Source organism: Aquarana catesbeiana, linkage group LG05, assembly GCF_042186555.1.
Source record: "Aquarana catesbeiana isolate 2022-GZ linkage group LG05, ASM4218655v1, whole genome shotgun sequence".
In the NCBI taxonomy this organism is placed as follows: domain Eukaryota; kingdom Metazoa; phylum Chordata; class Amphibia; order Anura; family Ranidae; genus Aquarana; species Aquarana catesbeiana.
Genome location: NC_133328.1, coordinates 523,315,763 through 523,330,354, shown reverse-complemented (window position 1 = coordinate 523,330,354; position 14,592 = coordinate 523,315,763). Strand labels below are relative to the sequence as shown.

At 40.6% G+C, this 14,592-nt stretch overlaps 1 protein-coding gene across 3 annotated transcripts in view; it reads right to left on the bottom strand.

Annotated features, from left to right (window-relative positions):
- Positions 1–985: 985 nt before the first annotated feature.
- YTHDF3 (YTH N6-methyladenosine RNA binding protein F3) overlaps positions 986–14,592 on the bottom strand; it is a 66,844-nt gene continuing 53,237 nt past the window's right edge. For all 3 annotated transcript variants that reach the window (XM_073631704.1, XM_073631702.1, XM_073631703.1), the window contains exon 5: positions 986–5,156. In XM_073631704.1, coding sequence (XP_073487805.1) covers positions 5,133–5,156 — 24 coding nt within the window. In that variant the 3' untranslated portion in view covers positions 986–5,132. The remainder of the gene's footprint in view (positions 5,157–14,592) is intronic.

The window sequence follows — 14,592 nt, the reverse complement described above, 5'->3', positions numbered from 1 at the left end:
TTCATGGGCTTTATAACAAAGGGGGTTAATACATACGCACATGCCAATTATTAGTTTTTTATTTCTGAAAAATAGTTTTATTTATATATTTTTCAAATTTTACTTCACCAACTTAGACTATTGTGTTCTGATCCATCATATATAATTCAGATTAAAAAAACATTGAACTAAAGGCTGTAATGTAACAAAATAGGTAAAAAGCCAAGGGGGTGAATACTTTTGCAAGGCACTGTACATCATTAGGGGCCAGCATCAAGAACCAAAAATACAGTAGATGGCCAGCTCCCCCGACATAAAAAAAAAGAAATATGGTGGTGCAGGACAGGAGCTGTAACAGGACAGCAGTGCGAGAAAAGAGAACAATTCTGGATCCATTAGACATAACAAGTGCAGTAAAGATAATTGTGAAAGAGAGGGACATTTTGATTAGAGGGTAAAGCTCCTCCTTGAAGAAGGCACCTATGTTCTGTTAATCTAATGCAGCAGGAAAAGTGAGAACAAAGACAAAAGGTAGTTCACTGAAAGTAAGTCACTTGTGGGTAGACCAAGACCCCATACACACTATTAGATTTTCTGCAGATTTTTATCTTCAGATTTACCAAAACCATATAATATGAGGTCAAACCTTAAGAGTTTCAATTTGTATGTAATCAGGCAGGCCCTTGCACTACATGGTTTTGGTAAATCTGAAGACAAAAATCTGCAGAAAATCTAATAGTGTATATAGGGTCTAGGTCTTACGTACCAAGTATATACTTACCATAAAAAAATAAAAAACCCACACACATTACACTGAAAACAATGGAAATAGGAAGCGGTAAAACAGCTGCAGTGAAATATTTTGGTGTAATGCTTTTTGATCTTAAATTTATTTTTTATATGGAAATACATATATACTTTTTTCTCCATTCAATAAAGAAGCATCAACTACAATTATGTGAAATCATTCTAGGTCATTAAAATTTGTTTCAGAAGTTTAGATGTGTTAACCATTCTTTTTTTTTTTTTTTTTTTTTTTTTTACTAAGAAACCAGAGGACAAAAATAACTGTATGACAGGAAATAATCTTTAGTATTTATGATGGACAGACATGTTTAGCATAAAAAACATTTCTACGGCATGGTGACCCCAAGTTTGCACTACATTAGGATACGCTAGAAAGCAGCTTTCGAGAGAATGCACAATTACTGCCATTTTAGTGAGGCTCATATACTTTACATTAATACATTTGTATCTGCAATACATTACCAAGTTTTTTTTTTTTAATCTAAACTAGGATGAAAACTAAAAAAACAAATAAAAATGAAATGAAAGAGGCACTTAAAATAAATCAAAGTGGGCAACTGAAGTGAATCAAGACTGGATTTAGACAGGGCCCACAAGAGTAAAGAGTTGAAGTAGGAAAGCTGAAAGAATTACTCAGGGCTACAAAATTGAAAGTGCCAAAACTTTATGAAAATGTTTCTAATCAAAAATGTTTATTAAGCTAGTAAATTAGTTAGAGAAATTGATTACTATCTCATGAGAGCACTTGGTCAGGCTTGCAAACACCCAAGAATATGAATTCAAATGTAATTATAAAAACGTCTTAACTGGACCAAGGTACCTGTTCTCAAAACTATCTGAGATCTGTGACACTGAGTGGTATCAAACAAGAACTTCTTTATGGCTCTTCATTACAGCTGTGTAAGTAGGGTTATTACTTTTGACAGTAAGGTCTCATAACCACCAGAATGCATCTGCCACCGTCTAAGAATGTTGCAATTTACCAGCTCCCAGTAACACGTAAAGTTCACCATCATTCACTATAGAAACCACCACTGTTCATGGTGGAAACAGGTATCGGTACTCAATGACACTTTGCTACATGCATTTACTCATAGAATGTCAATATCTATCTAGTGGTCAGCAAAGTGTTTATGATTACCGATAACATCATCTTTAGAAAGCAGCTAATTATATAGTAAACGCTTCCACCTGAGGGCACACAAAAGAACTGATGTCCTCTCTTCCCGTTTTGTTTAATGTGAAAAAACGACTAGGTTAGAAATCATTAAATCTCAGGAGATGCGTGTGACCTCAAGGAAGGCTGCCCATTTTGTTCACTATACCTTCTGCACTCCAACAGGAGACTTGCGGCTCTCCTACACACAAGTTGTTCTTTCTGCCCCTCTTCTCCCCTTGCCCATTCACAAAATGCTTTGTAGTTTGTGAATCGTTCTCAAAATATGCAATATTCTGTGAATGGACAAAAGGATAGGAGTGTGCACAGGAGAGCCCCAAGTCTGCTGTCTGAGCGCAACAAGTAAAGTGAAAGGTATATTTCCCGACTTAAATTAAATTGTAAAGAACAGGCAGCAATAAAGAAGGTCGCACACTCTTCCTGCAATGTAACTATTTGTAACCCAGCAAGTTTCTAAAAAAAGTTTTTTTTTCCTGGAGTTCTTTAACTTGCTTGCATGCATAAAGAAAGGGAAACAAAAGGGCAACCTCTGCTGGACAAAATGCTGTATGAAGCTTCTGGCAGTACTTGTGAGGACCAGCACTGGAAAAAGCTTAGGCTTTTGATAACAATTCAGCTAGAATGAAGGATCAGCCAATGTGAACTGTGATCCTTCCCTTTAATAGAGGGTACAAAACCTAGAGCCTTTTCTCATGTGCACAGCACTAGACAACCCCAGCAGCAGCATTTTGTCAAGTGAAGTCCTTCTATTTGTGTTAACATACTTGTAACAAAAATCTATAGCCTTTTTGATATTTTCTACAAAAAGTTGTACTTAAGTTTAAAAAGTGCTTACATGTTTACATCTGAAAACTAGGTTTTTTTTTTTTTTAGTTTGTGATTCAAGTATGCAGGCGCAGACCTTTTGATCATTACAAAAGCAGATTCCTGCTGATCCTCCCATATCACCGATGTGGTCAAACTGAAAATGGGCATTGTAATCTCTACCAATGTCAAACAATCGCAACTCTTGCAGTAGCTTGTGGCAAGAGCAGAACTTAAATTACAGCAAGAAAAAGGGTACTGTTTTTACTGCTAAGATGCCCTATAAATTATGTAAAGAAGTTTTGCTTCTAAATTGGTATTGCAAGTTCTCTCGTTTGCATAGCAAAACCTAAAACAAAACAACAACAAAAAATGCAGCTTACCTTTTTAGATGCCCTTTGAATTAAACTCCAGCTCTAAAAAATAATACTAACCCTCTTTGTTTATGAGGGGGGCCGGACAGCTGCGTTTGTCATAATTAATCTCTGTACTGTGCAGGCAGATCTTTATTATCAGATGTAGGGTTAAAAGTTTAGAAGCTGGGCTTCTTGCATTGTATGTGAATGAGAAAAAAACTCAGCCTGTCCTCAGAACAGGTTCACTCAGATATTGCTCAAAAACACTTGCAGTCAACCTTGAGAAACAACTAAGGCCAGCCAAAGACAGAGCAAATGTACTTCCTGCAACCACGGGTGTGCAACCACAGAGTTGACAGGGGAATCCCTCCTGCCAAGCCATTGTGTTCTCCTAGCAGGGGGGTTGGGGAGGAAACAGGGGAAGCCCTCCCCGCCAGGAGAACACAGTGACTGTGGCTAGCGGCTACAAGTCACTAGCGATAATCGCATGTAAAATCTGGCTGGTTGTACCAAAGTTCATCTATCAATTTGGGTACATTCAGCATTCCCATACATGGTTTCAATCTCAGCGGGGTCCTGCTAAACTTGCCGAGATTCGAATTGTCTTTGGCCGACCTAAAAGTTGTAAAGCTCTAACGAGTGGGGCCCCCTGATTCCTCTGGCAATTGTATTGTAACTGTACTGTCTGCCCTCATGTTGTAAATTGCTGCACAAACTGTTGGCGTTATACAGATCATGTATAATACAAATAATAATAAAAGTTTTTGTTTTTTTTTGGTATGCTATGTAAACAGTAACACATAAAACTTGGTGGAATTTTCCCAAATTTGACTGCATAACTGAAAAAAAAAATTAAGGTTAGGCTGACTTTGTTAACATTTGTATACTTTTTTTTTTTTTTTTTTAGGTTTGGTTTTTCCCCTCCTGTATTTACTTTTTAACCATCATTTATGTAGTGGTACAGCATCTGTCTCTACTTGTGACACATAAGAGATATGGGATATATATGCACTATTTTTATCACATTATCTCCACAGCAATGGGAGTTTGGTACATTCATAAAATATAGTTTGACATCTCAAGTACATTGAAGAGTGCAGCGCCACTATGGCAGCCCCTGACTATACACAAAAGAGGTGTGCCGGGGCAGACATGAACAAAGTGTCATGCAACATCTCATTCAGGTCTCTGCACCGGAAGGAGTCCTGTAGAATTGATAAACTGGGTTGGCAAGACCACCAATTTCATGTGACAATCACTGTGTCTGAGAGCGGGTAAATAAAAACACATTCTAAATCACACAGAAGTATCCACGCTTGTGGATATGAGTCCTATGCTAGATCAAACAAAGTTAAAGAAGCTTAAATGTGCATTAAAAGGGAGGTGGCCACAAAGCTAAATTTAAACATTCTTACACCAAAACAGCCGATACATAAATCTCTACTAAATCTGCAGTCTTAAAACTTGGTTTGCCATATCAATGCCACTATAATAATCTTAATAGACAACTAGAGTGTACTCCTGAATTAAATATGGCATGATTCAATTTTTAAACTAAGAAAAAAAAGAGACAAACTATAAAAAAAAAGTTGAATAAAATAAATGAAGACATGTGAATCTCACATCAGTGACTAACCAGTTTTCTAATAGTTGTTAGTATTGAACAAACCAAAACAAGGGAAGGATCCTTGCATTTATAACGAGTCTCCTGCGTCTTTGCTAGAATGCTGGATTACAAAAAGACAGCAGATACTGGTAAAAGCTTCAGGACAGAAAGTGCTTGACAAAGTTAAAGTTCTCAGGTGTGTTTGGTGAGATACAAACGGCAGATGCACCGATGAAAACAATTATGCGAAAAAAAAAATAATAAAAGTCAAATTTATGTTAAAGTGTTCAAAGATGATGCCTTAAGCAGAAAAAAAAGCATTAATTATGTTTTCTTCAACAAAGTAGGCGAATTCCAGAGTCTGCATCATTAGTGTTGTTTTTAGAGGATTTACTCCACACAATTATTGTTTGTTTCGATTTCTCTCCTGCAAAAAGAAAAAGACTATTAGATTATGCCAAAATTATCCACAGGACATGCTCTAAAGATGTAACGGAGTAATTCTTTAAAAGAGGTTTGCATTGTCTCCTAACAAACATTCTCATGTTTTGGCAACAGAACTCTTATTTGGTAACAATCTGGTTCTCTTTTGGAAATATTGTTTTGCTAAAAATGATTTTATTTTCTATGGAATCTATAACAAAAAGATGTAAAAATAAAGCATTTTTTTTCTATTTTGACCAAAGTACAAATTAAAAAAGTAGTTTTATTGTAAATAAAAAGTACACATTTTTATTTTATAATCTGAAAAAAGAAACAAAAAAAGGAATGAGAACAAACAAAATAATAGAAAAAAAAGACAAAATCAGAAGAAAAATCATAGCCATGGGTTGAGGGGAATAAATGAATTAATTAGAGCGATGGATTAATAAGAGGTTAAAATAGGTATACATTTTATGAAAAAGCAAAAAAAATATATATATACATATACTGTACATACACACACATACAGTATATAATTTTTATCAATTTACATAATGCAATGTGAGTTAACAGAAGAAAAGTCTAAATCAAAATTGGTGCGACTACCCTTTGGCTTTACTCTTTGTCAATACTCTTTGGGGAGTAGAGGTGTGGTTGGAAATTTTTAGGCCCCCACTTAAATCTGTGAATATATAGTTTTTCCAATGTCATTATACATCTGCTATAACTACGATATATTGATATCTCTGAGAACACCCACTATGTCCCTCTTTTTTCAATTCCAGCACTCTAGATCAGGGGTCCTCAAACTACGGCCCGCGGGCCGAATCCGGCCCTCCAGCCTTTTTTATCCGGCCCGCGGACTGCCCCTTTAAAATTGCAGCACTCCCCCTGCCCTCTGCTCCCTCCATCACACAGGACGGGAAACATGACAGGCCGGGCAAAGGACCTTCTGTGCTAAGAAGCAGGTGATTGGTTACTAGGCATCAGAGCGGTCCCAGGAACCAATCACCTGCCCCTCACTTCCAAAGTCCCGCCCTCCGTCCGGACCTACCATGCCTCGTGTCCTGCGTGATACAGGTAAGTGTTGAGTGGGAGTGCTGTCATATTATAGGGAGCGGCGGGGGGAGTCTGTGCTATGGTGGGGATCTGTGCTATGGTGGGGATCTGTGACACACGGGGGGGAATCTGTGCTATGGTGGGGATCTGTGATGTGGGGGACTCTGCGCTATGGTGGGGATCTGTGATGTGGGGGACTCTGTGATGTCGGGGACTCTGTGCTATGGTGGGGGACTGATGTGGGGGACTCTGTGCTATGGTGGGGGACTCTGTGCTATGGTGGGGATCTGTGATGTGGGGGACTCTGTGCTATGGTGGGGATCTGTGATGTGGGGGACTCTGTGCTATGGTGGGGATCTGTGATGTGGGGGACTCTGTGCTATGGTGGGGGACTGATGTGGGGGACTCTGTGCTATGGTGGGGATCTGTGATGTGGGGGACTCTGTGCTATGGGGGACTCTGTGCTATGGTGGGGATCTGTGATGTGGGGGACTCTGTGCTATGGTGGGGATCTGTGATGTGGGGGACTCTGTGCTATGGTGGGGGACTGATGTGGGGGACTCTGTGCTATGGTGGGGATCTGTGATGTGGGGGACTCTGTGATGTGGGGGACTCTGTGCTATGGTGGGGGACTGATGTGGGGGACTCTGTGCTATGGTGGGGATCTGTGATGTGGGGGACTCTGTGCTATGGTGGGGATCTGTGATGTGGGGGACTCTGAGCTATGGTGGGGATCTGTGATGTGGGGGACTCTGTGCTATGGTGGGGGACTCTGTGCTATGGTGGGGATCTGTGATGTGGGGGACTCTGTGCTATGGTGGGGATCTGTGATGTGGGGGACTGATGTGGGGGACTCTGTGCTATGGTGGGGGACTGATATGGGGGGATCTGTGATGGGGGAAGTATGTGATTGGGAGTGGTTCTGTAATGAGGGGAGTCTGTGAAATACTGATAAGTTTATATTGTTCTTTATTTTTTTTTTGCACTACAAATAAGATGTGTGCATAGGAATTAGTTCATATTTTTTAAAAACTATAGTGCGGCCCCCCAACAGTCTGAGGGACCGTGAACTGGCCCCCTGTCTAAAAAGTTTGAGGACCCCTGCTCTAGATGATTGTACCTAAGAAATAGGCTTCATCCCAAGTTTAAAGGTGCTGTACTGGACCAATACCAGTTGAACTGATCTATCCTTTCCAGAAGATTACAAATATTGGTCGTATTTTGCTATGTTTATCAGGATTGTCTCATATATGGTTGACAGGTACATAGAGCATCTGTTTTGTCTAGCGCAAGATGTATCTACGGTACATCAAATAGATTTGTATTTATGAATCTGGTCTGACAAATATATGCTCCATTTTCTTAGAGCTTGACTGTAGTTATCTTCCTGATGAAGTGGGCATTGACCAGTAAAATGTGTTGAAGTCACAGCAAGCAACCCATCACCCAATTCTGGCAAGGACCAGGAGGAAACTACCATATGATACATAATACAGTCTTGTGTTCACGTGATTACTATATGTGTTATAATATTCTTGTTCCTAAAGAGGAAGTTATTTACTTCCTTTTTTGTTACCTGCAAAGTAAAAGTATAATGTGCTAGTATGCATCGCATACTAGCACGAAATGTGACACCTGCAAACAAAGCCTGTGCTGTTCCCGCTGGAGGCTGCATCCATGTTCGCCCCTCTTCCTTCCGTGGCCGTGGACTCCGGCTCTGTGACTGGCCATGCACGCAGGAGCCGCCAGTCACGGCACTCGCTAGTGAAGAAACAGCGCGGAGGGCCGTTTCTGCACAGTGCATTCACCGATGACATCATCGGCGCAGTACAAAGTAAATGTTTCCTAAACGGAACAGAAGGGGCACACAAGTTGTTCTGTGCATTACATAGTCCTGACTCCTGCTCTATATACAGTGCCTTGAATAAGTATTCATACCCCTTGAAATTTTCCATTGTGTCAGGTTACCACCAAAAACCTAAATGTATTTTATTGGGGATTTTATGTGATAGACCAACACAAAGTGGAACAGAGTTGCGAAGTGGAAGGAAAATAATTTTCAACATTTTTTACAAATAAATATGAAGTGTGGAGATACGCGTCTAAGGGATGGAGCCTACGTATTGACGTTACATCACAGCCATCTTGAGACCTATTGTGTCTGAAATGTGTTTTCAACTTGCACAGCTTACATATATATATCATTAAATATTTTAAACAGAGAGCACTAGATTCTACCTTCCTACTTTTGCATATCCATCATATATGGTGAGATGATCGGGGTTTTACCCCATGGTAGTAGGCGATTTGGAGGAGTAAAGTGTCTACCACCACCACGCCAGCCTTCGCCATTATCCCCAGAGGGGGAACACTGCTGATTATATTCAGATGTGAGGTGAGCAGCCTGTAAGACTGGTGGAAGAGAGCGCAAGCACTTTGGATTTTGGCACTGTTGATATATTGATATTTTTTTTTTTAATTCACTTCAGTCAGAATTTATATATGAACTTTCAGCATTATATGTTAACTGATTACCATTCTTAGTTACACTTGTACCATTATTGATTGTTTTTTGATTCATAGCGCAGCACTGTTTATTGATTATTTGCACCTTTTAAGTGAAGTGAGAACACTTGTTAGTGATGGCAGCTATTACTATTTAATTTTTTTACACTACTTTATTTCACAAGATTGCGCAGATTGATATTCATTGTATAAATTACATTAATAAGGAACTACTAATTGAGCTCTAAGGTCTGATGCACAGACACTTATCAGCTCCACTATCGCATCTGGGGGGAAATGCGGCACATTCAAGCACCAGAGGTTTTACACCTCAGCATACAAGATCAGCTAAGCATGCATGTGCACAAGGCCTTAATGTAGGGTTTCATAGAACCTTAGGGTTCCTCCAGAGTTTGCTAGGGGTTCCTTGAGCAATAAGTAATTTCTACCTCTTTCTACATTCTTCCCACTGACCATCGCATTATCTATAATTAGGTGTAGATTTAGTAATTTTTAGCAGGGGTTCCCTGAGACCGGAAAGAAGGGTTCCTCCGTGTTAAAAAGGTTAAGAAAGGCTGCCTTAGTGTGTTGCACCTAGGGTTGCACTGATACCACTTTTTTAAGGCCTAGTACAAGTGAGGATACTTTTTTCAAGTACTCGTCATTACCGATATTTTTTTTTAATGTCATGTGACAGTAGCACTAATAGGCAGCACTGATGAGGTGTGGACTGTGTCAGTAGTTTTTTATTTTATTTTTACAACTTATTTGTTACAATTTTTTTCACAATGCTTCCTTTTTTTGGGGGGGGGGGGGGGGGGCGGGGGGAGTAGACAGCGTCAGTGTTTTTTTTTTAAATTATTTTTACAATTTTGCTTTTAACCCTTTTGCCGCCAGGTCCATATGTCGTATGGACCTAACGGCGGGAAGTATCACACACAATTGTGTGTGAAACTGACAGGCAGACTCCTGCCTGTCAGGTGAGATCGCTCCCACACAACCTCCCGGTACCGGCACAATGCCCTGCCATTCTTACCGGGCTTCGCTTGCCCATCGTCAGGCCAGGGATGTCCATGGCAGATGCCAGCAGGTAGAGGGGGAGGAGAAGAGCCTCTGCCTTTCTCCGCGTGACCCGGAAAGCAACGTCTCCTTGTCCCCAGCTTACTTTGCTGGAAAAGGATGTTTTGCAATGTGATCTGCATTGCAAAACATTCAGTGGAGTACAGGGGAGACATGCAGTGTCTTTTAGACCCTGCAAATCTCAATAAAGAGAACCTGTCACCAAAAAATCATCACATAGGAGACTGTTTGTTCCCTATGTGATAAAAAAAAAAAAGTAAAAAAAGAAAAAAACAGTGATTGCGATACATGTTACATATCACTGTGTACACCAGCGTGAGAGCAATAATTATAACACAAGAACTCCTCTATAACACTATACTGATACCTATAGGGGACTTTTGAAGCGTTGCCTAAAGAGAATATAGGGTACTGAAGTTTGTCGCCATTTCACTGGGTGCACATGAATTTAAGGTTTGGCATGTTGGGTATCGATTTACTCGGTCAAACCTCGTCTTTTATATTTTACCAAAAGTTTGGGTAATTTATTGCGTTTGTTTGCCCTAAAATTCACGTTAGTGTTTTTTACTTTGCGGTAATATTGTGTAACATAAAAAATTGCAACTACCACTATTTTATTCTCTAAGGTGTCTGGTTTCAGAAAAAATATAATATTTGTGGCTTTTGTGTAATCTTCAGGCCTAAAAAGATTTTTTAAACGTGTGCAAAAAACGGCTCTAGCAGTGAAAGGGTTAAATATTATTTACTACAATTGTTCCTTTTTATGTTCACCCTGTGTTAGGCTTTGGTGACAAAAACAACTAACACGTTTCAGCACACAGGCTTGTTCACTGCAGTTTTTAATCCCGACCTTCATGTAGCAAATAAAGATTTTCAATGGGATTCTGGAGTTGCCAGCTACACCTTTCTCGGAGCTGTTAATTCAATGGCTGGAGGCCATTTGAGCAAGAGCACCCAGGTGAAGGACTCCACCCTTTATCCATGAGGTGTGTTCCCTGTTGTGAGTGCTGTCTTTGTGCTTTGCCTTCCAAAGCGGTATACATAAAGATATTGGACCACAAAGGGTTCATAATACCTAGAGGGCGGCTATTTAGGATAGGATGCCTTGCTGTACAGCCAGCCCCTGTGACAAAGTCGTAAAGACGAAACACGTTTTGGCATTCCTACACAAAAAACAGAAGGGACGTCAGACGCCGATCTGAAGTGACGCACCAGATGTGATGTGTTAGAGGACCAGGTGAGGTGCTATTTGCTTGACCTGAACACTTGTCTAGCGGCACTTTAGAACATTAAAGCAGGAGATGCTTATTGAGGGTTGCTTTAATTATGTTTGTGAGTGGGTTTAATCGTTATTAAATAAAGTGCTCACACAGTATTATGGTATGGAAGTTCCTTCTTTTCCTTAACCATGTGTCTTTGCAGCAATGTGAAAAGAAATGGCAGCCTGTGAACTTGAGTGGTGGGGGACTCCAGAATTAGAAAAATGATTTATGGGGGATCAGTAACATGAGAGGTATATTGAGATAGCGAATGCTTAACCAGAAGGGAGTGGTGTCACTACAGTAATGTGGTGATTGGAAGATTCACTTGGTAGATACTAAATGAATGTTGAGGACAATTTTTGTTTTTTGTCGTCACCAATTCATGTGTAATGACACGAGATCTTGATTCTGGAGTTGCCGGCTACCACCCCAGATCTCACTGAATGGTAACGGATATGTACTGTGAGTGAATATTGTGGAACTTTTTTTATTTTGTCACCAGGTCACGTGTGATGACACGGGGTGTTTATCTTTATTCTTTTTATTTATAGTGATTAATGCTGGGTGACAGCCAGCAGCCAATGGCTGCGAGCGTTAATCTGTATAAATTGAACAGCAGGGAAGATCACTGCACCGAGATTGCTTGTGTTGGTACTGTTATCAGACAGCTTTTTTTATTCAACCCAACACAGTGCATACCCAGCTCTAGGGCTCTTTCACACAGGGCAGATCAGTCATGATCTGCCCCGTGAACACCCGCTTGCTCAGCGGGGATCGAGCAGGAAGATGACAGGTCCATCGCTGCACGCTGTGCAGCTGCGTACCTGTCAGAGCGCCGCTCTCCCCTATGGGGGGGATCGGATGATGACGGACCGTAGTGTCCGTCGTCACCCGATCCGATAACGGATGGAACGATGGAAAAGTAGGGTTTTCCTCCGTTACACTTTTCGGATCGGAGCGGGTCGGATGTCAGCGGACATGTCACCGCTGACATCCGACGCTCCATAGGGATGAATGTATGTCCGTTTTTCATCCGAAAACGGAAGGATGAAAAACGGACATACGGATCGTCCGTGTGAAAGAGGCCTTAGACTAATTTTCAAAAACAGGCAAAAATAAATCTACAACCTATAAAATCAAACATCAGGAGTTCCAGTTCATAACTAACAGATTTGATTGAAAAAAGCCATACACAGGCAAATCTCAAACAGGCAACCGGTAGTTCTTGGACCTCCATAAAACATTTTGTTGTTTGATGTTCAATTCCTATCCCCAACACCCAGGACATGCAGTTCTGGGTGCCGGGCAAAAAAGTGTTTTGTTTTTTTTTTCCTTTACATTTAGCCCTGCTCAGGGTTTAGAGCAGACGATCCGCTCTCTTATAAAGGCAATCTGAGTGGCCAATTAGCTGCTGGATTACTTTTACAAGCAGGAGAGAATTTCCCCTCTCCCACCCCCTTCCATGGGTTCTCCGTCCCACCGGGACACCCGAACAATCCATTGGTTGGATCATAGAGGCGGACAAAGACAAGGACTGCTCTGTCCACCTCTATTATACAGGAAACAGGAGGCGATGAGCATACATCACTTCCGGTTTCCACTGCACCGTTTTTAAAAATGGAAAGCATTTATCACACTGATCTTATTGTGATCAAATGCTTTTATGGGTAGAGGAGGGATCTGGGGTCAATAAGATCTCCATAAAGGTGTACCTGTCACTGTCTATTGTGTTTTTTTTGCATTACAAGTTAGAAAAGTGTATTACTTCCAAAGAAAAAAAATGTTTTGAAAAACGGATGCGCAAATACCGTGTGACATAAAAAAAATGGCAAAACCCATCAATTTATTCACATGCACATTTAGGTCCATATATATTTGGACACAGGTACAATTTTTATACTTTTGACTCTGTATGCCACCAGAATAAAATTAAAACGAAACAATCCAAATGAATTTGAAGTGGAGACTTTCAGCTTTAATTCAAGGGATTGAACATAAATATCAAGTACAAACTTTAGGAAATGCAGCCATTTTTATACACAGACCCATTTTTAGGGGCTCAAATGTAATTGGACAAATATAAATTATAAATAAAATGTCCCCAGAGGATGCCTTATTAGGACGAAACGTCAAGTGACCATTTTAGCATTTTCAATAAATGTTTTACATCTAAACGGAATCACACTATGTGGCCCAATTTTTTCTCCTTTTGCCATATGTCACACAGAGCAACTGCTCACGAATTCCGGTTGCTATTCATATGGTGGATACTCAATGATGTCACAATTGTCACGGATCCACTTCAGATTCGGTCTAGATTGGAAGTAGTGGTTGCTGTACCTCCTTGGGTGTGTTACACCAAAAGCTTGGTTGACTCATCAGGCATGCGCCTTGTTGGGTTCAACCTGTCTGGTAAGCCTCTTTCCTTATGGTGGTGGATTATCTACAGACAACCAGTTCACATTCATTTATAGTCACCATCTTGATGTCATATGGACTATATGCACTTTATATACACTATCACTGTTGATCTACACTTCAACAATATAGTAGTTTAATAATATTATTCTATTTGCACTGATATATACCACAATTTCTCATTGGGATATCTTCACTGTTTTTTCATTGCATTAGCGCTGCACTATACTATTTTATTACATAAATAAAATGTTAATTTTTAATATTTTGTTGAGAATCCTTTACTGGAGATGATTGCCTGAAGCCTGGAACCCATGAACATTACCAAAGACTGGGTTTCCTACTTTCTTTTGTTTTGCCAGGCTCTAACTGCAGCTGTTTTCAGTTGTTCTTTGTGGGTCTTTCTGCCTTTAGGTTTGCCTCCAGTAAATGAAATGCATGCTCAATTGGGTGATTGACTTGGCCATTGCAGAATATTCCACTTATTTTCCTTCAAAAGCTTCTGGGTTGCTTTTGCAGTGTGTTTTGGATCATTGTCCATCTGTACCGTGAAACACCGTCCAATCAACTTTGCTGCATTTGGCTGAATCTGGGCTGACAGTATATCTCTAAACACTGCAGAATTAATCCGGCTGCTTCTGTCACATCATCATGCGGCGGACAGATTGGTCACTTAGCTGACATTTTTTACACTATTTGGGAACCAGTGACATTATTAGTGATCAGTGCTAAAAATATGCACTGACATTGTACTAATGGCACTGGCAGGGAAGGGGTTAACATCAGGGGCAATCAAGGGTTAAATGTGTTCCCTCATTGTGTTTCTAACGGTGGGGGGGATGGGCTGCTTAGGACAACACACAAATCCATCTTCCTGCATAGCAGAAAGACAAGATCTCTGTGTGATCCCGTCAGAACGTAGATCTGCCTTGTTTACTATGGCAGATCCCTATTCTGTCACTGCAAGGAATGACACGGGAGTCCGCCGGACCCGCTGATTGGCTCCCCCTCTGGCCAACGGGCACGCAGCGCACAGATCTCTATGTACAAGCTCGACATACACCTACGGTGATTTCCGCAGCCGAATCAACCTGCCGCAGTAAAACTGCAGCTGCT